We start from the raw sequence: 27,801 nt of genomic DNA, 5'->3' as shown, positions 1-27,801 counted from the left end.
GCCTTGTTCAAAGAATAGTCTTTAGGTGAATTTTGCTGATTTTTATCATGTTGATTTTTTTTTTTTCTTTTTTTGATTTTTAGATTCCAGAATGTTTGAGGGATAGTTATCCCAAACCTGATCAGCCCTGTTACCTGTATGTAATAGGAATGGTGTTAACGACTCCTCTACCTGATGAGCTCAACTTCAGGAGACGAAAGCTATATCCTCCTGAGGATACAACAAGATGTTTTGGCATATTGACAGCCAAACCTATACCTCAGGTAATGAATCTAGCTCCTTTATTCTACATGCCTTACAATCTGTCATTTTCCACTTATTCCCCACCCCCAGACTGAAGAGTTGGAAATGACCATAAGTGCTGCTTGTATCAAGTAACCTCCAGAAAATAAGCAATAATATCCATCCAGTCGAGTCACCACTTCATTTTGTCTTTAGTGATGGAACAATCTGTTCTATTTTTGCCAAACTTTTGATTTACAATTTTATTTTTTATTATTTTGCAGTGGCAAATTCAAAATGTTCCTCCTTTTTTGTGTGAGGTCTGATAGGAGTGGTGTATGAGCTACAGAGATGACCTGCAGCGCTACCTTATCTATATGAAAGCTATAGTAATAAGTCCTCTCAGCATTCGTAGTCTGCAGCAACAGAAAAAGTAGGCCATGTTAATTGAAATTGGCACCTCTTGCTTCGGAAAGTTTTTAATAGAAAGGCATTTTCTGTGGATGAGACTCAGCTGAGGAAGACTTTTTCAAATTATATTTGCCGTTGTCTGCAGAAGAAAACATTTCAGGAATATTGCTGGTTTTCACATTTCTTCCTCCATAATGGAAAAGACTTGCATCTTTACTTGATCTTATATAAAGAGAAGAGCTGTAAAACACAAGGAGAACTATTGGGGGGAAAAAAAAAAGCAGTTATTCTTTAAGCCTTCAAAATCTCATCTATAACTGAAGGTCATCAAAGGTCAAAATTCTGATCCAGTTTGCAGTTTGCTGTGGGGTCAGGCAAGCGCTACCTCAGCATCTGAACTAAACAACTGGTACTGTGTAGAGGAATCTTGCTCTGGATTTTCTCTCTTGATTTCTTTTGGTTTTTTTCTTATTTAGATTCCTCACTTTCCTGTGTATACTCGCTCTGGAGAGGTTACAATATCTATTGAGCTTAAGAAATCTGGTTTTACTCTGTCTCTGCAAATGCTTGAGCTGATAACGCGACTCCACCAGTACATTTTTTCACATATTCTTCGTCTTGAGAAACCTGCACTAGAGTTCAAACCCACAGAAGCTGATTCAGCCTATTGTGTTCTACCTCTTAATGTTGGTAAGAACAGAGCTCTTGTTTTTAAATATTCTCTTTGAATTCCTTTAGCAACAAGTTTGTTAATGTTTATGTTAAATTTTAGATGTTAGCTGTAGAACTAATATATGTGGTAGTATGAAAATTTGTCAGTTATATTTTTATTACTTCTTCACAATTCCAAATGAGTTTTAACTTGGTGATGTGAGTTGATTTATAGTAGGTTTCAGCTGACTCCATAAGGGCCTAAAATCGTATATATATCTCCTTTGAAATTTTTTGGAAATAATCAAATACGTGTATAGAATCAGAAAAAAATTCTGTAATTTACAACTTCGCAGAAAAGTTCAGCCTGGAAAACTCTCCCCTGAATAACTGAGTTATGCATTTTCCTTTTTAAGTTGATGACTCCAGCACTTTGGACATTGACTTTAAGTTTATGGAAGACATTGAGAAATCTGAGGCGCGTACAGGCATTCCCAGTACACAATATACAAAAGAAATGCCTTTTATTTTCAAGTTAGAAGATTACCAGGATGCGGTTATCATTCCACGGTAAGTGCTGTATACATACTTCAGGTATGTACCTATTGCGTTTATACAAGCACTTGTAATAAGGGGATGTTAGTATCTGCAACAGAATTGCTTGTAAGAAATGTATGCTATTAATCTGAAGGTATCTGGTGGTGTCTCAAATAATTTAAAGATATTTTTTAGTCAATAGTTAATCTTATATAGTAGGATTTAAGTGTTTAGGCCTCCCAAGACTCATTACCTTTTTATTAGGAATAGTTGAGTTCACCACAAAACTTACGTAGTATTCTGATAAAACATTGTGACTCCATCAAGAAAAGGCCTGCTGAAACCAATTTTAATTTGAAAGATTGAGTGGGAGTCCTGTTCTCTGGTTACTGCTTAGTCACACCAAAGGCCTGCAAAAGGAAGGTATGCTGTTGGTAGATGGAAAAATTAACAACTGAAAAAGACCAGTTAAAAGAATCTTTCTATTGAGTGGTATTTAGAGGGGAAATTTACATCGCTTTATGTACTGGATATACAAAGGTTCTCCAGAATTGGTAGGTTTTGTGGAGACTTAATTATTCCCTATGTCATGTTTGGCATGATGTGAAAAAAGAAAATGGACTGACTGGCTTGTGCTTGTACCTATTATATTGTAAACAACAGTAGTTACAACAGCAGTTACAGAATATATATGGAAGATAAATATTAGTACTTTATTTTGGCCTCATCTGTGTTAGACTTTTTTTTTTTTTTTTTTTTTTTTCCTTCTTCTTTAAATGTCTTCCAGTGCTGGTGAATACTGTGGTAAAAACACTAGGGTAAAAAAGTGGTGACGGACCATCGCTCTGTATAAGCATTACTTCATGTGATCAGAGTTAACGCTGTAGAAGTACCTCATAGGTAGTGCGAATTAGCACGGTTGCTGGACTTCAGTGAAGCTGTGGTATTTCACCTGTCTGAAGGTCTGGCCACGGTGCCTAAACCAGTATTATTCTTCCCCCTTATTTTTTTTTTTTTTTTAATTGGGATTGGAGCTAGGGTAGGTGGCTGAGCACATCTCTCTTATGAGAATTATTAGTTGCTATGTGATAATGTTGAGGCTTGGGAGAAGCCAAAAAATTTTTGACCTTGTTTCATACATTAAGAAATCTCAGAATTTCAAGTACTTCTGTTTTCAGTTAGCACAAAAATGGTGGAAATATGTGCTTGTCCTTCTCTGTCCTACTTGGTTATGAGCTCCTCAGGGGAAGCAGAATACGATGACTGTGTATTGGTACAGTTCTGATTGAATTCTTTAGAATAGGCATCATTCTGAATAAGATAAGAAAAAAGGATTTCCTGAAAGCTCCTTTAACCAGCGTGTTCTTCAATGAAGAAGTTCAGACAGCCTGTGAATATGGTTTTCTTGATTTTTCTCTTTGGAAGAGAGAAGACTCATTAATAGTGTGTTAATTTTATTTAGAGATGTCTGTTTAGATATTTGAATAGAAGCTTAAAATGATAGATGCAGCAGATCAAAGTATGAAATAAACTAATATGCAAATCTATATATTGAATGTTGATTTAATGATTTTTTAATTATTATTTTCCTGTGCATGTTTATCACCATAGTATCCAATGAGCATCAGTAGCCACAGTAAAGGTGTTGCAGCATTATGGCTTTATTTTTCTAACATTCTGCCTGTATTACAAGAACTGCATTGTCCTTGGAAGGCCTGTGAATTTACCTTACTATGTATTTTGGGGTTTTGTATTTTAACTTTATTTGGAGAATGACTTGGTTAAAAGGCCAGTTTAGATGTGAGGTAGTACAATCTTTGTATGCAGCAGAACTCCGTTTCTACCGATTGTAGCACATAGACTAGACATTAAAAAGCCAAATTATCAAGTTTAATTGTTAGGTGTTTGGAATTAAGAAATTATCATTTGCAGCATTACTTTTGGAGATTGTTGTCTAGAGCTGGTTTTTGTATTAGGTATTGAAGACGTAAATCCTGCATTTAATTTAAATGTTTCTGTAGAGGGAATTTCATAGATTATAGATTGACTTTATTCTTCCTTATCTTATAGCACGCTTCTCATTTAGTATTTGAGTTAGCTAAACAAATGGTTTCTACAACAAAAAAACCCACCAACCAAAAACCTCAAGTGAGCTATTCAATGGTTTATCACTTGACCACATTAGAACATGAAGAACTTAGCACAAGCTTTACTCTAACGCTATAACATATGCCAAAATATTTATTATTTCTTTTAGGTATCGAAATTTTGATCAGCCTCATCGATTCTATGTAGCTGATGTATACACTGATCTTACTCCGCTCAGTAAATTCCCTTCCCCTGAATATGAAACTTTTGCTGAATATTATAAAACAAAGTATAATCTTGACCTTACCAATCTCAACCAGCCACTGCTGGATGTGGACCACACATCTTCAAGGTAACAACAGTCATATTTGTGTCTGATGTTTGTAGTTTGACAATACAGTGCCTTTTTTTGTTTGTTTTGGTTTGGTTTGTTTTTGTTTTTTTTAAATTATAGGATAAAGCTGAGGGCTTATGTTTTCCAAAATAATTACTGGGTTTTTTTTCTTGAAGGGTACTTAACTTATAACAACTGTAACTTGAGTCCTTCTTTTTTTTTTTTTTTTCAGAGGTAACTGTGCTGTCACTTCACAATGCATTAAGGTTGAATACTAAGAATAAGTCATTGCTTTAGAAAGTTTAGGCTAGTAAGTTCTATTCATTAATTATGTACTTACATTAAAGTATTTTCACATGGTTTTTAGACTTAATCTTTTGACTCCTCGCCATTTGAATCAGAAGGGGAAAGCACTTCCACTAAGCAGTGCTGAGAAGAGGAAAGCAAAGTGGGAAAGTTTGCAGAATAAGCAGGTAAAATAGAAGTATCTAATTCAAGTTGTCTCTCTCTTAACAGTGATGTGACCACTACTTTTACAGGTAAAATTCTTTTCTTCTCCTCTCCTCTCCCCAGATACTGGTTCCAGAGCTCTGTGCTATACATCCTATTCCAGCATCATTGTGGAGAAAAGCAGTTTGCCTCCCCAGCATACTTTATCGCCTGCACTGCCTTTTGACAGCAGAGGAACTAAGAGCTCAAACAGCCACTGATGCTGGTGTAGGGGTCAAATCACTTCCTGCAGATTTCAGGCATGTATTTTTCAGTGTGATATCTGACTTCATTGGAAATCAAGGTGGAAACTTAACTATTACTGCATGAATTTAAAACTGATCCTCTTTGTTTAACTCATGTCAGTTTTCAGTGAAACATAGTTTAAAAAGACTTGATTGTGAATGGTGAAGTTAGATGCTGCAGTCACTGTTCTTTTCAGAAGAATGTGGCTTTTTTTAAACATGTATGTGCATGTAGAGTCTTCTTGTCTTGTGATAATATTTTTTTGTTAACAAAATCAGCATGTATCTTTACAGATATCCTAACTTGGACTTCGGATGGAAAAAATCTATTGACAGCAAATCCTTCATCTCTATTCCTAACTCCTCTTTAGTAGAGAATGAAAATTACTGTAAGCACAGCACAATTGTAGTCCCTGAAAATGCTGCACATCAAGGTGCTAATAGAACCTCTTCTGCAGAAAACCATGACCAAATGTCTGTGAGTTACAGAACATTGCTCAATGAGTCACCCAGTAAACTCCAAATTGATGTCTCGGCAGAACTTGCAGCAATTAATGGTGTTTCTTATAATAAAAATCTTGCCAATGGCAATTGTGATTTAGTTAACAGAGACTTTTGCCAAGGAAATCAGCTGAATTACTGCAGGCAGGAAATACCTGTACAACCAACTACCTCATATCCCATTCAGAATTTATACAACAGTGAGAACCAGCCCAAGCCCAGCAATGAATGTACTCTACTGAGTAATAAATACCTTGATGGAAATGCTAACAGATCTACCTCAGATGGATGCCCCAAAATGGCAGTGACCACCAGTACTTCAAAAGCTATTAATCTTTCAAAAGACAGAGCAGATTCTGAAAAGAACCCTTCCAGTGGGTACTCCTCAAAAACTCTCGGTCCTAATCCTGGTCTCATTCTTCAAGCTTTGACTCTTTCAAATGCTAGTGATGGATTTAATCTGGAGCGGCTAGAAATGCTTGGTGATTCATTTTTAAAGCATGCCATCACTACGTACTTGTTTTGCACTTACCCTGATGCTCATGAGGGACGGCTGTCATATATGAGAAGCAAAAAAGTAAGTAGAAACAATCTAATGGTATTATGTAAAAGGCATGCTGTAACAAGCCATATATATAAAAATTTTGCTAGAAGATTGGATGGCAACAGGTTGATTTAATTCCACAGCTTTAGTGATTATACATTGGGTAGCATGCATATTAGGAATAAAAATACAGGACTACGGGATTAATGTTGCCATAACTGTGATTGATTGAAACTGTTTTCTGCAGTTCATTTTGAAATCTAAACCAGCTGGTTACCAGCCTAAGAAAGGACAGGACTGAACAGAACTAAAAGTTCTGGGTTAGTGAGGATGTTTGGTGGACTGAACACTAGAGCTGTATTGAGTAGAAACTCTTTAACTGGAGTGCTTGAGTGAAGGATTGAATTAGCAGCACAGAGACTTAGGTTGTAGCTTTATTTGACCTTTCCTTTGTTTCCTCAGTAAGTTACTTTCCTTGAAAACTTTTAGCATGATCTTATAGGAACACTAAAAAGGAAATAACGAAAACTCTTACAGAACTGTTGCATCAAAACTTTGGAAGTATTTTAAAGTAAATATAAACAGTAGGGAGCAGAGTCTTCAGTTCTACTGCTGCTGTTTTTAAATTCTGGAATAATCAGTCGTGAAAGTTTTGTTTTGTTTGGGTTTTTTCCCCACATAATGTGATAACTTGAATTAAATGCTAAGGATTTGATTGTCTGCCTCTAACAAAATGCATCATTGAGAATTAAATGATTGAGTAATTTAATCTTGGAAAATAAAGGGGGCTAAATAAATTGCACAGTTCAAATAAAGGAAGTGATTGAATATTCAAGTTCAAATTTCAAGACTTTAAAAACAAACATGGAAAATATGTTTAAAATGAGAAACGAAGATCAGAAGTTAATAGTTAAAAACAAAAAGGAAGCATGTTTGTGTATGTGAGAGTGCTTTTTTCCCTTCCCTTTAAAATATTTAAAAGAATTTTAGAGGCTATCAAAATAACATCTGGATTATGACTTAATAAGATTTGTTATATGGAACTGTTTTGACACCTTCTGCCAAGGTTTAGGTCAATCTACCCTTAATAGGGTTTTTCATTCCAAATCTAGTCTGAATATTGTTTCTTAATATTGGTAATTAATGATACTTGTACGGATTATATTTACTATTATTTTAGAAGTTGCAATAATCTTGTTTTGCAAAGAGAATTTAATCTATCAGATTTCTTTAACTGAAATTGTCACACCTAATATGCTTGGCCTTAAAAAAAAAAAATTTAAAAAATCTGTACCTTGCTATGAATTGGTTGTACTATATTAAGAAAGCTGAACACCCTTTTGAGAACTAGAGAAAATGCATAATGGTACAAGATCTGGCTCGACATGTAAAATTGTTTTGCTCCTTTTGCTTTTTAACCTATTTTAATGTAAATTATGTCTAGAGGTTTATCAGAATGTTTTTCTTGAAGGTCAGCAACTGTAACTTGTATCGCCTTGGAAAAAAGAAAGGACTGCCTAGTCGTATGGTGGTATCGATTTTTGATCCCCCGGTGAATTGGCTTCCTCCTGGGTACATAGTAAACCAGGACAAGAGCAACACTGATAAGTGGGAGAAAGATGAAATGGTAAGACTTTATTTAATTATGTTGAGGAATAATTATTCATGTGTCTGTATTCTCTCACCCCTACCTCCTCCCACCCCCCAGATATTTTGCTATGTTTTCAGCAAAACAAAGTAAATCTGTATCTTTGTTTCCTTTCTAAAACTTCACTATAACTTACAGAAAATGAGAGGAAAACTGATCCTGAATAGAACCCAAAGTAAGGAAATTTACTGCACATCATCCAATAATGAGTGTATATATTAATCGAAAAGCAGAGAAGAAAAACTTTTTTGCTTGTAGTTAGCATGCTCTCAGGGAGTTTTTCTGAAATTTCTCTTGGAAATTTTAAATGAAATTATTATTACTGGTTTTGCTGTAATACATATAGGCAGAAGACTGTCAGCTTTTTAATAAATAATGAGTTCACCTTTACAGAATATATGAAAAGGAGTTGCTGTTTTTCATAGTGCTGAGGCAGAACGAAGATTAGAACTGGCTTGAGAAAATGTTCAATATTGGTTGCTGTTAGCTACACCATGAGTATGACTGAGAGTTACTTGTCATCCAAAATACAATGCTGGCTTAGACACCCTCACTGTCCATCACCAAAAGCTTTAGAATGACAAATCTTAATAAGGAACGATTCAAATTACTTTCTGACTATACTCATATGTCGAGAGTACAAATGCGTGTATAAGAAATATCACTGATCACAGCAGTCAGTAATGTAATCTTTAAGTGTCTGAGACTGGTTTGGAGGTCGGGGGAGGAAGGTAGAGGGATTTTTTTCTTTTTCCCAATTCTGAAGACCACACTCGGATTGTAGAACCACCAGAGGGCACATGAGAGGACTGTTAGGACATCTAGTACAGATGTACTGTGCAAATAAATGTTTATTGCAGAATAAAACAACCTGATTATTGTGGTTCTGTATTGTGCCAAGATTTCCTTTCAAAGAGACTTACTGCTATACCTTTCTAAAAATAAGATAGCACGTTTGGGACAGGAGCTAATCATTGGTTTTAAAAAGCTTTCAGTTCTCCATAACTTTTCAGTGGCCTCTTCTTCTTTGCTAGTCACTGTTTATTTGTAAATAAAACACAATTTCAGACCAAAATGCAGACGTTGATGCAACTAAGAAGTGGGTTTTTTGTGCCAAGTAGATATTTTGCTTTCTCAGATGTAAATTTCATTCTCCATCCATGGGCTGATGGTCTATAACTGGGGCTAGAAATCTCATATCATTATGACAAATTATTCCTAAAACATCCTGGTCAAATGTTGGTATTTTTTGTGTTATCAAGCTTTAATAAGGGGAAAGATCTTCCTTTGTTCATTTGATCAAATAGCTGATTTCCAAAGAGCGTGAAAAAGGCACTTACATGTATTTATTTTCAGCTTGTAAGTGGGCATAACTCGTTCAAAATCAAGCAGGCATTCTTTAAGAAAAGGTTCTTTCTCCTGGGGTTCATTGTTGATTTATTTTTTAAATGCTGTCTAATGATGAAAAAAATCAACTATCAGAATTGCTTCCTGGCTCCTTTACCTACTGTTCGTTCTCATCACTTAGAATTTTTTTTTTTTTTTTAATACAGGAAGCGATGTGCAGACAATGTTAGGGTAGTTCATGTAGCTGTCCTAATTAAAATTAATTTTATTTTAAGAAACTTGTGAATGAAATTGTAATAAAAACGAAATTTCTCATTTGTTAAATCTTTGCAAAAACAGACACCGAAATCTGTTTTGAATCATCCGTATAGACATGTCTCACTCAGAGAGTGTATTTTTATTTCAGTGACAGATGTCACAGGTGGCATGTAACAAGGGAAAATCAGCACTAGCTCTAGTTGGCACTCGTTAAATTAGTCTTATTTAGAGCGTTATACTGCTACTAGTATCCAAAATAACTATTTCAAATCAAATTTTGCTACCTCTTTCTGAACAATTAAAGTTACAGAAATCCCTGCTGTGTATATGTGAGATAAGTAATTACAGCAGCAGAAATTCTTTTGGCAAAATGTCTAACTATGAGTTTCTGTAGTCACTTTTTTTCCTCTCCTCTCATTAATAAACCTGACCAAGCCTGCTCCATCCTGATGAGGAATGTCGTGATCTGTTTGATCGTTAGATGGTTTCAAGTGCTGCCTAGTGCACCTTACAGCTGTCACCCATCCACACCTCTAGAGAGTTGTGCATTTGGCCCAAAGGGAGAGGTCCCCAGTGGTAGCATCTGGTTCACAGATTTGCAAGATTAAGTGACTGAGATCTACAATATGACATACATAGATTGAGGGCAGATATAGGCTGTTTCACTTGATTCAAAATGGTGTTGGCTTTCAGGACCCAATCCAGAAAAGCACTTTGAATCTGATCTTGCTCCTGTCAAATTCAGTGGCAGAATTCCTGCTGACATCAGTGATGCTGGGTTGAGCCTGTGAATAGTCCTTTTGATGTTAGGAAGACTACTTGTGCATTTAGCTAATATGTTTAAGTGCTTTCCTGGATTGGGGCCATGGCAAATTGTATAGCATTGTATAACTTGGGCATATCTGCATTCAATTTATAATTTACATCAGTCCGTACCAATTTGCTCAGTATGAGCAGGGAAAAGACATGAGACATCATTAGTTTTGTTGTTGTGGGTATGTATGTAAGTATTAGAAAATTGGTGACAACTTTAACTTTTCTTTTAATTAGTTAAGGCTATAAGTATAGCCTGAAAAAAACCCCAAACTTTAAACAAATACGTACTTGTTTAAAGGATAGGATTAATACTAGTTGCCTTTGCATCGAGTTATTATCCTACTTCATGATATAAAGTATATGTTAATATTCAGTTTAAAAACAAACGAACAACAAAAACCTATATTACAGAAGTGTGCCATTTTTTCTGCTTTTCCATTTTTAGACCTGCTGTGTTGAAATCCTGGTGAAATTAAATGTATGACAAACTGGAGAGATTTCATATTTGTTAAAATTAAGAATTATTAACTTGTACTGTGGTTCTTACAGAACCAAAGATTGGCCTATATCTAATGTCTAATAAGCAGCAAGATCACTTATTGAATCCCCAACACATGCAGTCAAGACTGTTGCCCACGTAAGCATTAGATTCTTGCCAACTAACTGGTATTAGACTGTTGGTTGTGATCTGTCATATAAAAATCACCTACACTGATTCACTAAACTTACTTTCTACTAGTTTGCCAAGTAGACTGAATTAATTCACAGCTGACTGTATTTGAGAGCGTAGATAAATGTATTTTGCTGCTTCGAGTGATGATTATTGAAGAACTAGGATAAAGAAGTTCTTACAGTTGTTTCATTGAATGTGTTTTCCATTTGTGTGTCCCAAAACTGAGATTGTCGTGATTGTGACTATAGTAAACCCTGCAAGTCCCTTAGTATTTGCCATAGAAGGATGTAGAAAGAATCCTCAAAATTACATTGATTCAACATTTGTTATAGCCTTACTTAGCAGCTAGAGAGAAGGATGCACCCAAAACTGTTTCTTGTACTTCTCTAAATTTGTTACTTTAGAATTCTTTCCTTTGTTTACTTTGGTGTGCAAGTGTATAATGTTTAGTGGATTTAAAGTTAATTGTATGTGCATCACATTCAAGTATAAGCACGAATTCCTGTGAAATGCTGCATGTGTTATATTTAGAACATATGCTATTATAGGTTAGTAATAAAGGGTTTGTATTCCAAGACAATTACTCTAGACTTAGAATGCTAGTGCTAATTGAGGTTGTATTGTGCATCTGATCAGACAATGTAATTAGGAACATTAAAAAAATCAGTCTTATTGTTAGCAGACACTACTCAAATCCTACTCTTCTGACAGTTCTGGAATAAAAGTTTCTCATTTCCCTCTTCAGTAACATATTTTTTGTGTTCTTTCATAGACAAAGGAGAACTTGTTGGCTAATGGTAAACTTGATGATTATGATGATGATGAAGAGGATGAAGACCTAATGTGGAGGTTACCCAAGGAAGAAACAGACTTTGAAGATGATTTTCTGGAGTATGATCAGGAGCATATCAAATTCATTGATAATATGTTAATGGGATCAGGGGCTTTTGTGAAGAAAATTTCTCTCTCACACTTTTCAACCACTGATTCAAACTATGAATGGAAAGCACCCAAAAAGTCATCCCTGGGTAATGTTCAGTTTTCATCAGATTTTGATGATTTTGACTATAGCTCTTGGGATGCTATGTGCTATCTGGATCCTAGCAAGGCTGTTGAAGAGGATGATTTTGTAGTGGGCTTCTGGAATCCATCAGAAGAAAACTGTGGTGTTGATGCAGGAAAACAGTCTATCTCATATGACTTGCATACAGAGCAGTGTATTGCTGACAAAAGCATTGCAGACTGTGTGGAAGCCCTGTTGGGCTGCTATCTGACCAGCTGTGGTGAAAGAGCTGCTCAGCTTTTCCTGTGTTCGTTGGGGCTGAAGGTGCTCCCTGTAATTAAAAAGACTGATTGGGAAGGCGCTTTGTGTGCTACCAGAGAGAATTGTAACAGTGAGCAGAACAATACTTCACCAACCTCAGTTTCTGCTTCTGTAGCTAATTCAGAGCCTTCTCTGTATAAAGACCTCGAGTATGGCTGTTTGAAGATTCCACCGAGGTGTATGTTTGATCACCCAGATGCTGAAAAAACCCTAAATCACCTTATTTCTGGTTTTGAAAACTTTGAGAAGAAAATAAACTACAGTTTTAAGAACAAGGCTTATCTTCTTCAGGCATTTACTCATGCCTCGTACCATTATAATACCATTACTGGTAAGTTGTCTTAAAGAAACTAGTTTTTTTTCCCATATTGTAAATGCAAGAGAAGCAATATATGTTGTGTTCCCATGCGTAGTCTTTTTTTCGACGTCACGTTACTTTAAGAAGTCAATAGTCTCTGAATAAAAAAACTTAGAATATCTTGCCCCTTATTTAGAGGGGAATACTTGTTGAAGCTGTATCTCAATGATTATTCATATTTTGACTTGATACAGATAGAAGATTTACTGAAGCCTAACCAAGTTTTGGGAAAGAGCAGCATTTTTTATCTCTGATGCTGTATCACTAGGTGTATATGACTGACATTAGATCCTCATTTAGCTGAAATAATTTCTTGTAGAACTCTGGAAAATTGCAGTGTACTCCTAGAAGTAGCGATCATGTTTTGCAAATATATTTAGCAAATTTGTCCTATAATTTAATTCCAAGAATATTACCCTTTGACTGTATTTCAGAAGATTAAAAGTAGACTATACAACTTTTATTAGCTGAATAGTCTATAGGATAGCAAAATATGGAGACTTCCATTTGAAGTTGTGAATTAGAAGGCTTAATTTAAGTCTAGGCATTTTATTGAGTAAATATTTAAAGTCAAAGTTTGAAGCAGTTGACTAAATCAGACTAAATATTAATTTCAGGTTAACTGCTTAATGTTTCTGTACGTGATGTCATAAAAGATTTTACAGCAGTAAAAATTTGTTATTTCTGTAATCTTGAATTACTTTTGCTTATACTAATTAATTTAGTATTCGTTCATTCTAAAACTTTAAATATTTTCCTATGGTAATATGCAATTAAAAACAAACCACGGTAAAATTCCAACCCTATTTGAAGTGAATGGCAAATTCCTGTGCAGTCAGCGGTCTGAATTTTTCCCCATAGTGAATTGGTTCCTTATTCCAACGAGTAAGAAAACTCTGCTTTAATTAAAGAAATAAGTCATTTTGAAATGTTAGTACATTGAGAAACAGTTCTGACAAAACACTGAAACGCTCCTTTGGTTTTTCATTCTAGGTAATATTACCCACATATATATATATTCACTTTTTACAAATATTTCACAACAGATATAGAAGGTAGATGATTCCTTTTTACATATATACTAACAAACAGAAACCTTGAGGCATAGTGTCTAAATGAAATTACGTTGTTGATAGCAGAAACTTTTGATTCCATTTCTATTTACCAAATAAGACAATTGTGAATTGCTGTTATCTGTAACTTTTTCTCTTAAGGAGTAGCTAGCAGTTGAGATCTGGCAGCATCTTAGGTTCAGCTGTGATAAAAGCAAGTCAGTACTAGCCATTTCACTCTCATGTTACTCTTGTAGTAATTTTGTCTTCCTTCCTTCTCTACCCACCTATCCATGTTTGCTTTCAAGAGGGTTTTTTGCTTTTGTTTATATTCTAAAAATAGACCTCCATAGCTCTCCATTCCCACGTCCCCTGTCAATTTTCCAAACAGCAAAGGCTTGGCAATTTTAGTTTCCAGTTTAAAAGACCCTTTCCGAATGGGAATCTTTATTCATTGCTTTTTGAGAAATCTAAATGTGTGGCAAATTACATGGAAAATCTCAGATTGAATGTTCCCCCTGCTTTTAATACATTGATTTCTTTATTAATTTTTTGGAGGTTTAATTGTTACCATTTTCAGATCAGCGTGCTGGTGGAACCTCTTGATTTTACTTTTTTGACGTTTCTCAGCACAATGTGAAGATCTTGAGTAAAAGCATTAATTGATTATAAACACAAGTGTTTCGCTAGCCTGACAAATTAACATTTGGTTCAAAGGTGGCTTTATTATTAGATATAACTTCTGCTTTTTTGACTTTTTAATAATAACAATCTCTTTAAACACAAAGATACCTGTTTTAAAAAACAGATTGTCTTCTCTGAGCATTGGTTAGTTTGTGGAATTTACATGGCAGTGTACCAAACCTTGTATCCAGAAAGGCCTGGAAAGAATGTGTGTATTAAACTTAATTGTGGTGTTGTACATTCTTTTATTTGCAACGCTTTAAGATTGTTACCAGCGCTTAGAATTCCTGGGAGATGCAATTTTGGACTACCTCATAACCAAGCACCTTTATGAAGACCCACGGCAACACTCTCCAGGAGTTCTTACTGACCTACGATCTGCTCTAGTCAATAATACCATTTTTGCATCATTAGCTGTAAAGTATGACTACCACAAGTACTTCAAAGCTGTCTCTCCTGAACTGTTTCATGTTATTGATGACTTCGTGCAGTTTCAAATGGAAAAGAATGAAATGCAAGGAATGGATTCTGAGGTTAGTGGAAGTAGGAGGACTGTGTTCAGTGTCCAATTTGAAGCATGTCACTGGATTTCTTAGCGTGATGTCCATTTTTGTAATGTTTTAGTTTTATACACACAGCAGCCATAGAAGCAGGCTCCCAGTAATAAAGCATGCAATATGCAAAGTAAAATACAATCTTCAGAAAGTACAAAGTCAATAAGAACGTTCAGAAAATAATTAAATTGAAACTAGTTTGCCTCTAGATTTTTCTATGACACATGATTTCGGTCACTATTTTGCTTTTGTGTTGTTAGAACAAAATGGCGGGGGGGTGGGAAACGCCTAGCTTGCTTTCTTCACTGACAGATTGAAAGCACTACTATACCATAAAATTGTGATGAAGAGTTAAAGTCACATAATGCTGACTCAGGATAGGATATCCATGCAACATCATGCACAATACTACCTTGGCACAATGCTGGGATTATTAAATGTAGCACACTGACACAGACTTCCACTGTTTTTCGTCTGATGATTTCTGCTGGAGCAGGTGTTGTTGCAGTGTACTCAAGAGTGTTTGGCGTGCTCCTAAAGGCTTTATCTCTGCTAGCCAGGGAAACATTATATGCATCTTTCAAATAAGCCACTTGAAAAATAGTTTAACTGAAGACTTGCAAACATAGATCATATCTGTGCTATGCAGGAAAGGTAATGATAATGAACATCTATTTGCTGGAGAATGGACTAAAACTAACTCATTTAGATAAGCTGCTCAGAAAACGTATGAGAGCAAGGGCCTTGTGAGTCAAATTCTAATCAGAGTCCTGGAAGAGATGGACTTTCTCATTATCCTTTCTTTAAAAGTGTTATCCAATAGATATCCCTAATAGTTTGTCTGCTGAAAAACTGACCAGTCTTCTAAAAGACATTCTGTCTGAGAATACTCCAGCACTAAATAAACATGTTATCTTTGTCTTTAGTAATTTCTTCTTTCTGATATACAATTTAAAAGCTTGGGAATCAGAATACTTCAGTTACGTATATATGTTTACAGCCCTCACACTCTGTTGCAAAGTGAAATCCATATGTTTTATGGGAGGGTTCAGTAAACATTGACTAAGAAATTTGTCACTGAAATTTAGATAATACAAATTATTTTACATCAGAGGATCAAACTCTGTTATCCATCTTGTTTTCTTCACAATATGAGTGAAAAGGCTAAAAACTTATTTTAAGAGCTCATAGTAGTGATTTTTAGCTTTGTTCAGTTTTTGCTAGTATGCAAAAAGATTGCCTAGAAACTTCCACCAAAGTTGCAACCAAATTGTGTGATAGCTGTTTCAAATAAAATTCTTGTTTCACTCTCCCTACGCCTGCTCCCTATCTTGGTCTGGCACTGAATTACTGAAACTCTTATTTCATCAGAGTTAATGCAAGAGTCTTTGTTTCTGCAGTTCGTGCCAGCTAGACTGGTTTCCATGTGTGTCTCCACGTCATCTGCTTTTCTTTTTTCAAGTCTCACTCCTGAAACATCTGTTGTCCGTTGCCTTGCAGCTCTTAGTTTCTCTCCATTATTTCAGTATAACTCAAAAGTGCTTCAGTTTGCTCTTGGTATGAAATACACTATTCAAAACAGTTGAATTTGGTTTTTAACATCAAAATTCCCGTTTGGAGTGTGTACACATCAGGTCTGACTTGTTTGATTTATTTTAGGTAGAAATATTGGGTGGGACTAGTTTATGAAGTATTATGGTGACTCTTAGGAGGACTGAATCAGGTTTTAAACCCCAAATAGGGGCCAAATGGAGTGAGAGGGTAGCTGCTGGGGGAAAAGACCGACAGAAACTTATTTCTCTTAGGCAGAGGAGAGTAATGGTCAGAAACTTTGTTTTCAGGTTACTTTGTTTGGACTTAGGTGAATGTATATTATATGTATTTGAGGTATTTTTAGTAAAAGATTAGATTAACTCAAGACCTTTAAGACATATACTGAAAGTTTAGTTTTAATAATGAGAATAGACTATTGTCTTAAATTAGTAGCACAGAAGAAAACATTGCCTGCTACATTTAAAAAATACCTAAGTGTGCCTGTTAGTTCAGTCTGATGTTGCTGGTTATCAGTTATTAATGGCTTATTTTACTAATGCTTGTTTCATGCTTGTCTTCTGGGGTAAATGAGGTAAGGAAAGGTATATCTGACTTTCATCCAGAGATTGGACTTACAGATTTTAAAGTCTCCTTCTAGGAGATGTTTAATGTATGAACTCCTCCTTTGTTATGAGTAGCTTTCTAGTATTAACTGATAGAGCCAAGTCTGTTTCTTATTGGAAAAAAACAGACCCATGGTGAAATCCTACAAAATTATTACAGGAGGAATTCACAAAGCATATAAGGTCTCTATACGCAATGGTGTTTGGGATTTTTTTCACATTTGAAAAATGATATATCCAGCAACTTGGTTTCATTGGGGAATAAAAGAACAATTTCACTGTGGAAAGTTGTCAATGAAAAACTTAAAGGAAGCAGCTCAGCATAGGATGTAAGAGAGCTTACATTTCTGAAGATCTTTGTTTTATTTTAAAAGAAGCAATTGTTTCTCTCTTCTCCTCCCCTTCTCTCTCCCTCCCCCCCCCTTTGGCTTTTTTTAATTGCAAACAGCTCAGAAGATCTGAAGAAGATGAAGAAAAAGAGGAAGACATTGAAGTACCAAAGGCCATGGGGGATATATTTGAGTCTCTTGCTGGTGCCATCTATATGGATAGTGGAATGTCTTTGGAAATGGTTTGGCAAGTGTACTATCCAATGATGAGGCCATTAATAGGTATTGTCAGCTTTCAGAAAAAAAATGATAATTAAGTGCCATCTGCTATGAAGAGAACAAAGCTAATTTTTTAAATTTTTTTTCAAATAGAAAAATTTTCTGCTAATGTGCCCCGTTCCCCAGTGCGAGAGCTGCTGGAGATGGAGCCAGAGACAGCCAAATTTAGGTAAGAATACACTTCCTTTGGTACACACTGGCATAAAATATTTTTAAGCTGTGCTTCATAAACTACTGAGGATTTTTAAATGTCACGAATTACTTTTAATTTCTTTTGTGCTAAGCAGCTAGCATGATCATTGTGTTCACTGATTTTTATTTTTTTTCCTTGCATAACTTTCTGAGAAAAGTAATGATTTCTGTTTAACTCTACTGCTTTAAATTCTGTAGAAAAGAGAATGTAGGTCTCTTATTTCACATTAACTTGCCTAGGCAGTAAGTAATTCTTGTGTATATTTTTGCAGTCCTGCAGAAAGAACTTACGATGGAAAGGTCAGAGTAACGGTGGAAGTTGTAGGAAAGGGAAAGTTTAAAGGTGTTGGCAGAAGCTACAGGATTGCCAAATCTGCAGCTGCGAGAAGAGCACTACGAAGCCTCAAAGCAAATCAACCTCAGGTCCCAAACAGCTGAGACTCGTCTTAAAAATAAATAAAATGGGGGAAAAAAACCACATACAAATAAAGCAAATTTTTAAAAATGTTGATGTTGAGAGGAACAAATTGGAAGACAATTTAAAGTTTGTTTGATAACAGAATAGATAACAAAGCATTTAACATGTATAAAATTTTGGAACTAATTGTAGTTATAGTTTTTTGCGCAAACACAATCTTGTCTTCTTTCCTCACTTCTGCTTTGTTTAATCACAAGAGTGCTTTAATGATGACATTTAGCAAGTGTTCAGAATAATTGTTGTCAGGTCTTTTTGGTTTACTTTTCTTGTCAGTACAGCTTTGCTTAGTGTTAGAAGGCCAGGGAGCTTACGCCTAATGCAGTTGCTAGATTTATATATAGTAATCTTGAAATTCTTCAATCTGTGCACTAGTGCCAGTCATAAAGCAGTTGATAAACTGTACTGGATGATTTGGTATAAGAAAGAATAAGTGTGCCAGTATTCTCCTTTTTTTTTTCTTTTTTTTTTTTTTTCCTCTCCATGTCATCTTTTTTACGTTAAGATGGCATTCCCAATCATTATTGCACTTATTTGTTAGGGACAGATTTTAATTGAAATGGCTGGCATACTGGTAGAATGAAACTTCAGTTTCCTTATGCCACACAGTCTTGCATAAAAAAAGGTTCTTGCCTTAAAAATAAATAAACCCTCATTAATAATCTTTAATTTCTGATCTTTTTGGAACAAACTGTTTTACATTCCCTTCATTTTGTTATGCATTTTACAATGATACAGCTCTATATTTACAGTACAACTCATTACTATAGCTGTGACTTATTACAGGATTATAATAGAAATTGTATTCATATATATGTAATTAGGTTATTTTTAACAATTCTGAGGAGGTGGTTAGTCTACAGTTTTTTTTATACCATAAACAAAATATGGTCTTTGGCTAAAATTCCAATTTTACACAAACCTGCAAGCTAGAATAGTTCCAATACTGGAAACAGTAATGAATAATTGCACAGTGCAAACTGTCACTCTAACAAAATAACCTTAGACATATCACACCTAAAATATGCTGCAGATTTTATAGTCAATTGGTTACGTATTTAACAAACAGAGCACCTTTACACTTAGAGATATTTCCACGTAAATTTCTTACTGTACTTTTCAGAGTTGCATGCATATTTCACCTACCAAAGCTGTGCTGTTAAATAACATGAAAGTTGATGTTTGACATATAACTGCCGTACTTTTGATACATCTGTGATTTAGGTCCTTAATTTAGAGAAACTAGCTCATTGGTGTTTTGGTCTGCTGGGGGTGGGGGGGAAATCATACTTTTATTTTTTAGGCTTTGCCTATACTTCTTTAATTAGATTTTTGTAGGCACTCTTCACTTAAATACCTCAGTTCTTTTTTTCTTTTCTTTTCCTTCTTTTTTTGCATGCATTGTTTTTTTCTGTTTTGGTGCTATGTTTATATATTATGCTTGAAATTTTAATTTTTTGCACTGTAACTATAATACCTCTTAATTTACCTTTTAAAAAAGCTGTGGGTCTCGTATTCCCACCAATATCAGTAGAGGTTTGCTGCAATTTTGCCCTGTTAATTATGCTTGAAGTTTGAGAAAGCAGAGCAAGGTGTTTTAACATTTTCCAGCACAATAGTTTGAACTTGATGCTGTGTCTTATGTATTAAATTACAAATAAATACTGTATTTCCTGCTTTTAAACCCTATTCCTTTCCTCACAAATGCACACTAAAACAAAACAAAAACTGTCAGCTCTTGCTTTCTTAACAAAAAAATAAAATAAATGCCTTAGTGACAAGGGGTAGACATTAAGCTTTTCTGAAATACAGTTTTCAAAAGTTCATACATTTTCTATCTCAGTCATTTTTCATTCTGCAGAAAGGACCATTCTTGTATTTGAAAGCAGCATTGTTACAGTAGTCAGACCGAGAATTAAAATACTAGCTTATAAAAAATACTAGCATTTGTTTGGTATTTCAGTCATGAAAATACAACAGGGAAGTATAAGACCTGCAAGTCTTGATGTGTATAAAAGAAATGTAAATGAGATGGAACAGTAAAAACACGCAGTCTAAATTTTCAAAGGTAAATTGCTTTGAGTTAGCTGTTTAACTTAAATCGGTGACTTTTTTTTTTTTATAGCTCTTTCTTCGTGGTAGGAGTGAATTTTCTTAGAGAAAATACATGATCACTAATGTTAACAACTCTGTTTCTGGCCAGACATCAATCAGCAGATAAAATCAGACCATCTAGAAAGTCTTAAGTAGTTTTAACTGCATTATGAAAAACTAAAATTTAAGTTAGTCTTTGAACGCCTAAAATTTCTTACTGATTGTTACAAGGTTATAGATTCTCAGGGGTTTCAGGTAATTGATAGCAGTAAAGTGCTACAGAGTGTTTTGATGCAAAGAAAAGTAACTGAACTTGCTCTGTGTTTCAGAATAGTTTAATGATCACTTTGTTACTAGATAAAGCCTATGAATTGGAAATTTGAAATGTGTAGTGGCTGACTATAAAGTAGTTTCTGCTGCTGATGCGTTTTTAAATGCGTTTTAAATGCCGTAATTTTTTCCAGTGTGACCTCATTGAAATATTTTTTATCCTTTGAGATAGAAAATTCATATTAGTTTCCATGTTATACATCTGTGTGTTTTACCCTACAGTTGATATGATTTTGATATTGGACAGTGTATGCTATTAAAGACCTAAATCTGATCATTTGAAGGTTGGGATAGAAATCACTTGACATGCTATAAGCACAAGTGTAAGCGGACTGTTGCAACCCATCTTCAAAAGCAACCACACAGGCTCATCATAAATAGTGTGGGGGTTAGTTGGCATGAACCTTGTTTTTTTATCTAAGTCCTGTTATACTGTACTTTAAACAGTCCTCCTAACTATGCTGCGTTTTTATTTTTATGGCTTTTTTTGCGCTGTTCTGTTCATGTAGCACAAATAAGCATTGCACTCGGTACCATGCTTTACCTCATTTCAAGGAAAAAATGCTTAACAGAGAGGAAAAATGTGGTTTGGCCTTGCTGCTGTTCTGATTTACTGAATTTGAAAAAGATAATTATAATGCCTGCAATGTGTCATTTACTTGCACAACTTAAATAGGTCATTTGTAATGTCTGTGGCATTTTTACTGTATGTGGAAAAATACAACAAAGATGTGTAACAACTCTTGATTGTATTTTAAAGCTATTGTTTTTCTACTACATCATTTTACTGTTATGTGAAGTAATTAAAATTAGAATGACCTCTGACACTCCAGTAATTATCTCTGAACAAACCAACATATTATGCGTATAATGTAGTTTTTGCAAGAAGACAGCCCCTAGTAATTTGGTCAGCCTCAACTAAATCTCTGCTCAGTCTGAATATTGAGCACCCAGTAGTGACTTCTGAAGTGTTTCTTCAGCTTGATGCTGCTAAAGCCTGCACAGAAAAAAAAGCCTCCTATTTTTAAGTCTCATTACACAATAGCATGTTGTGACTGCAGAGTACAGAACTTGGACAAGAACCAGTTTCCGTGCTGGGGAGGAATATAGTCGTGGCCCAGGGATGAGGTGCCAGATCCTCAGCTAGTGCAAATTGATGTGGTATCATTTTAATCGATGGAACTGCATTCTTTTACATACCTGAAGATCTTGTGCTTATATGTATGTTGCAGAGTTTGGGTTTTCCTCCTTGTAAGCAAATACAGAACCATAAACTGGAAAATGTGATTTTATGTTACTGCATATGACTTAACTATGCTACATGCATTTATCTGTATAGAAAGTGAAATCTTTGTATGCCAGTCACAGCAGCACACGTAATCAGAAAATGACAAATAGCATCGTGGTCTGCTGTGATACTACACTTGCCTCTGTCTGACAGTATTCTGGGTTTGTATGTTTTGGGTGGGGTTCCCTACAAAAACATTCTCATGTAAATCTCTGTATTTATTACATGAGTGAAGCGAGAAGGATTTTGATTTTTGGTACTTAATTACTGACATTGATCCTTTTCCAATTGTTCTAATTTTCAAGAAGTTACAGTTAATTTCTTTACTTTCCTATTAGGTTTAAAACCTAAAACACTACAGTTCGTGACCATGAAATGTAATCTCAATATCAGCTGTAACTCAATCTGAATTATGTTAGCAAATATCTAGAGGTCATTGTAGTATACTCCACTAGCAGTTAAAATTAACTTCTGTCAAAGCTAACTACATTTCTTAAAAATAAATTTTATCCAATAAAGTCCTTGGGTTTTTTCCCTCTTTTATTTGAATGGCAACCACAGACTACTTTAATTGCTTTGTAGATGCACTCAGAATTTACTGCAGCAGCAAGTTGGAGAGAAAAATGTTTGTGAACAAGAATTGGAAATTGCAGGCATTTTTATTGTAAATAGTTTGACTGAAAAGATGGTTAAAATCAAGTAGAATGAATAACAAATATAATTTGATGGACAATAAAATATTTACCATCACATGCTGCAGCTGTCTTTAAGGGACATAAAATGTAATTCATTCATACTGTAATCATGCTGCAGAAGTTTGCAATCTGCACCTTATGGATCACAATTACCTTTAATAGTTTTTTGTAATAATTGTAGCTGAGTATATCTCCAATAAAGTTATGGTCTGTTCACCTTGTATTGTCTTTTTGCTTTTGTTTTTAGTTCCTCTTAATCTTTCCATAAATTTTCTAGAATTTACAAAAAATTACTTTTCAGTCTCAGTCTAACTAAAATAATTTGTGAAAGCATTATTTCTTGGCCTTGTTTAAAGACAAGTCTGCTTGTCTCCTTCCTCTGATGAATGAACTGTCTTCATAGCTATGTGAAGACTCTTAAGGGACACTCAGGTTAAAAATGATGGTGTACATGCTACAATTTGATCTCTGTGGTGACCATTATACCTGTAAAATTCCTGTTGGAGCTGGGAGGCCCTGGAGCACAAGGGTTCAGTACCACAGGTTTGCACAATTCGGCACATGTTTTAAGAACAACATGTTAATATTAGCTTAATTAATATCAGCATTAGCTGATAATAAGCTTAATATCAGCATTAATAACATTGATTTTAATTATTTTTTCCATTTGTTTTCTGCTACTATTTTACTTATCCTGAATATTGAAAGCATGTTTGTAGTGTTCTGACTGGCACACCAGTGTGATGTCTGTGTTTTATGGAGACAAGACAGACCTGCCAGTCAAAGGTCAAGAGTCGTCCTTTTTGAAAACTTCCCAATGCAGCAGTCAGTTTCTTGGTATCTGCAACGGGCAGCTCTTACTATACATTTTGTCTTAGGTTATAGAGTAACGCCTGCCGAACTGCTGATAGGCATGGTGGTACCTTGTTCTGGGACTTGGAGGAGGGCCGAATCACCTGTCTTTCAATGGTGTCAGTTTGTTCCTTATCTCAGCTGTAATGAAGCAAGCAATTCTCAGCTGAGAATCCTGAGGAACGTTCTGGATCTTCTGTGGCTTTCCAGCTCTTTTTTTCCCCCTCTAGGTCCCACCGTGACACTGATGGCGCTGGTAGGTAAGGCCCTTTAAGCTCCAATGTATAGGCTAGTAAGCCGTAAGCCCCCCTCCCCCAAGTTCTAGCAAGTGGGTCAAATTGGAAAACTTTCTTTCCCCAAATTTTCTACAGGAAAATAGGCCTGAAAATGATAATTAAAAAATAGTTGAAGATGCCATTATCTTCCTTTCATTGTGGAGGAATGAGATGAGGGATGGCCATCTAAACTTGAGTCTCGAAGTGGTCCATCCCTTGCTGGGTAGTAATGTGAAGCATCCAGACTTCTTCAGAAAGTCAAAGTGTAAAATCAGTAAAGGTTCTGCTTCAAAGGCAGATGACTGCATTTTTTGCCAGTATGGGAGCATCACCTACTTACTGTAGATATCGAGTACAGCTTATTAACAATGGTGTTGAAACTGCATAACATAACATAAAGATCTTTTTAGTTTTTTAAATTTAAGCTGCTCAGAATGCAGCAACAACTGGGTTCTTCCCGCCCCCCCCGAAGGAACATCAGGCTTGACTTAAAAAGAGGAATTATTAACTTTGGTAAAGCTATAACATCACAAATTTTCAGGGTAGTTACCATTTGTCATCCTGACAAACGTCAGTGGCCACTCTATAGGAACTGAAAAGAGAGTATGTCTATCTGAAGAAGAGTTTACAGGTACTTAAAAGAATAAATGTGTTTCATAATTGCATCAATAGAGCTAAGATATGTATTTGGTTAGCTGCTGTTCTTCTTAAGTAAAACCATACAGAAAAAGGAATTTGAGTGAAAACTGAGAGGAATAAGTTTTTGAATATGCTTGCTCTGAAAAGAGGTAGTAACAAAGCTAATCATAACTTCAAGTCCAGAAACAGAGGAGCAGATTTGGTGTTTGGCTGGGCTTCCCTTAGATTTGGTGTTTGGCTGGGCTTCCCTTCACACTTCTGCTAGAGTCCAGGTGCAGGATCTGCTCCTTAGAGGAAATCTCCATGTCAGTGGACACAGGCAGTACTGACATGTAAGGGGGTTTTATTTTTCTCATAGCTGTGATTATGTCCTTCCTTATTGTAGAAAGTGAACAATACTTTCATTTTGGTGAGTAAAATAACCAAGGACCTTACATATGTTATGAAAACAGTATCACTCACTTTGCAGCTTAACCACCTCCACTTACCTGGCTTATATGCGCTTTTTTTTTTTTAACATTACTTTTTTATATATATTTTATTGGAAGCCTCATGCTAACTCAAACTGAAGTAATTTTCTTCTGTTAACTTGAAAATTTCCTGTAGTTTTGGGTTCCTGTCCAGCTCCCACTGAAGTCACTGGGAAGACATCCACCTGGGCTCTGTAATTTGTGTGCATTTAAACTTAGCACAAAAGTCCTTCAGATATAATAAGTGTAAATTCCAGACGTCAAGTAAAAATTGAGAAATGCAGTGATGTGCAAAGGCAGCCCCTGCTGTTTTGCTTCTATTTTTGAGGCTTTTAAGTAAAAAGGGTGGCACGTTTGCCAGCTACCTACTTTTGAGATAGCCCACCTATTGTGGTGAATATCCAACTGCTTGCACCACTTTCTTTTGCCAGGTGGGCAAGATTTAGAGGGGAGGAATAAGGGCAATCTTCCTCACAGCTTTTATTAACATCTAGGATGCTTCAGCTAACTTCAGGCGTGTGCTCTACAGACGGCTGCATCTGGGCTAACTCCCACCCATTTCTTCTGCTTTCAGTGGAGCCACATCGGCAGCCGCAGGGCACCGTTTGCTTTTCCTGCCCTTAGATCACCCTTTCAGCATGAGGTGAGATGAATAAGGGAGAGGCCCCTTCCTCCCCAGCCAGGGCTGGCGCTCGGCTGATGAGATGGATCCCACACTGTAGCTTGAAGCTGGAAATGTTCGTTCAGGGAAAGTGATTGGGCAAGGAGAAGAGATTTCATCTAGCTGCAGCGTGGCCAGGGAGTCACTAATGACTCCAGGGTCACGCTCATCTCTTGCCAAGGTGAGGATGATCCCCTCTTTACTGCCACTTGGCCTGAAGCAGGGGACTGAGTATGAACTGTTGCAGCTGTGTCAGCATTTGTAATAAAATGATGCTAAGTTTGCAGACTTCACTTACCTAACTCTGAAGCATGGAGCTACAGGAGGGGACTGCGGGATCACCAGTCCCATCTTTAAGTATATATTCCTTTAAGAAAGTAGTTTTCACAGAAGTACTTGAGTGGCACTTTGCCATCAATTTTAGGGCAAGGTTTTTAACTTTGTTTTATAAATGAGAATCTAAGTAACATAGAGGAGCAGCGCTATGGTTGTACGAGTTGCCTATTGCACAGCTACTAGCCTTAGCAGACGCATTGGTGAACACAGATATCATTAAACATAGACATCTGCTTCTATGTTCTTATACCACAGCTGTCTACACCAGCCATTTTTGCTTTCATGTATTCACTCTCCAGTCACCTGAATTTAGGCAAGACCCTGGTGTCAGAACAAAACCCTCCCTGCATTCAGTCAAGCCTCAGTATCTTGATAGTTAAGATCTGCCCTATTCTCACACATCTATAGCAATTAATAGTATTTTGCAGCACCAATTTTAAGTTAAGAAATTATTGCTTTCAGAGTGATTCTAGCTGGAATAACAAAGCATTATGTTCCTGCCAGCAACACTCATCACCTTCCTCCCAGCTTTACATAGTACATGTGCTCCAGGCAAAAGAGATCTCATTATATAAACAAGGATGGCACAGGCAGCCGTACTCTCTGTCTGGCCAACTGGCTGCTGTGCAGGGCCATGCCAGCAAAACGCTCGCTTAAAACAAGGGCAAAACTTCCCAGGACTCTGCCTTAACAACGGTGTTGAAGTTGCTGGTGGTGGAGATGGGAAGGGATCTATGGAAGATGTAGTTACCATTTTTTCGTGGACCAATGTCTTTGCTGGGCTTTAAAAAGTTGCCCTTTCTGTGGGATCCATCAGCTAGAAGGGTTCTTGTGCTGAGCACCGAGCACTGCCTGCCGTGGAGGGCTGAATTCCCAAAGAGCACCGCTGTCCCCAGCAGGTACAGCAAGGCAGAGGAGAAGGGCAATTCAGACCTTCCCGACCCACCTTGCGGAGCTGAATCAAGCACGCATCCTTGTGTGTGTGCATTGGAAGGGTACTCCTTATTTTACTTCATGTTTGGTTGCAAGCCACTAAATTAGCGTAAAATAACCATACAGAAACCTCTGTGGAAGATTTCTTGTAATGTTGGTTTATCGACAGTTTAGCTAAGGTGAAGGGTTACTTAATGCAGCAGCTAAATAAATCGCAACAGAGCCTATGGCACATGGGCTGCAGGAACTAAACTAAACATGAGTATATAATCTATGCTAGATATATAGCAGCTGTTTTTTGTATAGGATATGATGTGCTGATGTGTGTCAGAAAATCCCAGAAACTGCAGTGACTGAGGCAAGGAGTGATGGGGGACCTGCATAAACACCTGAGATGTATCAACAAATAGAGAAAGCTGTAGGCTGGAAATATTTCGGAAGAAATGCCAGGATTCAGAGACACCTCAAATATAGAAAGGAAAGGGAACAGACCTCGGCAACTCGGCTCTTAAATCAGCTCCCCAGAAAGGGGTGAGCATCGTGGAGGAGGGCTGGCCAATGGTGGAAACGGGCAGAGCCAGAGTTCGTTTATTCCAGCATCAGGTTTTAAGGTGACAGTGGGACATGTGGGAGGGACTGAGAAGAAGAGACCAACTGAAGTAGAGCCTTACAAGCAGCAGAGGTTGAGCTTGGCCACCAGGTACTGCAGAAGTCACTTATCAGTTTTTGCCACTTCCAATAAACTGGAAGTTCAAGTATCCCTGAACTTAGTCCTCTGACGTCCAAAACAAGTCCTGTGGTCCAGGGGCCATTTTGCCTTGAACGTTGCCTCCTCCTGCAACAGCTTAGAGCTTGTGACTCTTTGCATGTCACCCCTGTGAGGACTCCGTGTCTTAACTGCAATAGTGAAAACTCTGCCTTGCATCCAAAGCAGGCTTGTGGTGAGAAGAGCCGCGGTCCGTCTGCTGTGCCAACCATAAAGGTACAGTTTCCGTGCCAGCCACACCACAGACAGCAGGCACAGTAGGGCTGTGTTTGATAGGTGGGAAACTGGTTTTGCT

The 27,801-nt window shown here is 36.4% G+C and overlaps 1 protein-coding gene across 3 annotated transcripts in view; it reads left to right on the top strand.

Annotated features, from left to right (window-relative positions):
- Window positions 1–18,611, top strand: part of DICER1 (dicer 1, ribonuclease III) — a 65,468-nt gene extending 46,857 nt beyond the window's left edge. For all 3 annotated transcript variants that reach the window (XM_050897268.1, XM_050897269.1, XM_050897270.1), the window contains 13 exons: window positions 84–263; window positions 1,110–1,323; window positions 1,701–1,854; window positions 4,079–4,261; window positions 4,611–4,716; window positions 4,817–4,992; window positions 5,272–6,055; window positions 7,494–7,649; window positions 11,537–12,419; window positions 14,447–14,715; window positions 17,341–17,503; window positions 17,594–17,669; window positions 17,965–18,611. In XM_050897268.1, the coding sequence (XP_050753225.1) occupies window positions 84–263; window positions 1,110–1,323; window positions 1,701–1,854; window positions 4,079–4,261; window positions 4,611–4,716; window positions 4,817–4,992; window positions 5,272–6,055; window positions 7,494–7,649; window positions 11,537–12,419; window positions 14,447–14,715; window positions 17,341–17,503; window positions 17,594–17,669; window positions 17,965–18,130 (3,510 nt within the window). In that variant the 3' untranslated portion in view covers window positions 18,131–18,611. The remainder of the gene's footprint in view (window positions 1–83; window positions 264–1,109; window positions 1,324–1,700; window positions 1,855–4,078; window positions 4,262–4,610; window positions 4,717–4,816; window positions 4,993–5,271; window positions 6,056–7,493; window positions 7,650–11,536; window positions 12,420–14,446; window positions 14,716–17,340; window positions 17,504–17,593; window positions 17,670–17,964) is intronic.
- The last annotated feature ends 9,190 nt before the right edge of the window (window positions 18,612–27,801 follow it).

The sequence above is a fragment of the Gymnogyps californianus genome, chromosome 5 (assembly GCF_018139145.2).
Source record: "Gymnogyps californianus isolate 813 chromosome 5, ASM1813914v2, whole genome shotgun sequence".
Taxonomy (NCBI): Eukaryota; Metazoa; Chordata; class Aves; order Accipitriformes; family Cathartidae; genus Gymnogyps; species Gymnogyps californianus.
This window is presented reverse-complemented; position numbering and strand designations above follow the sequence as displayed.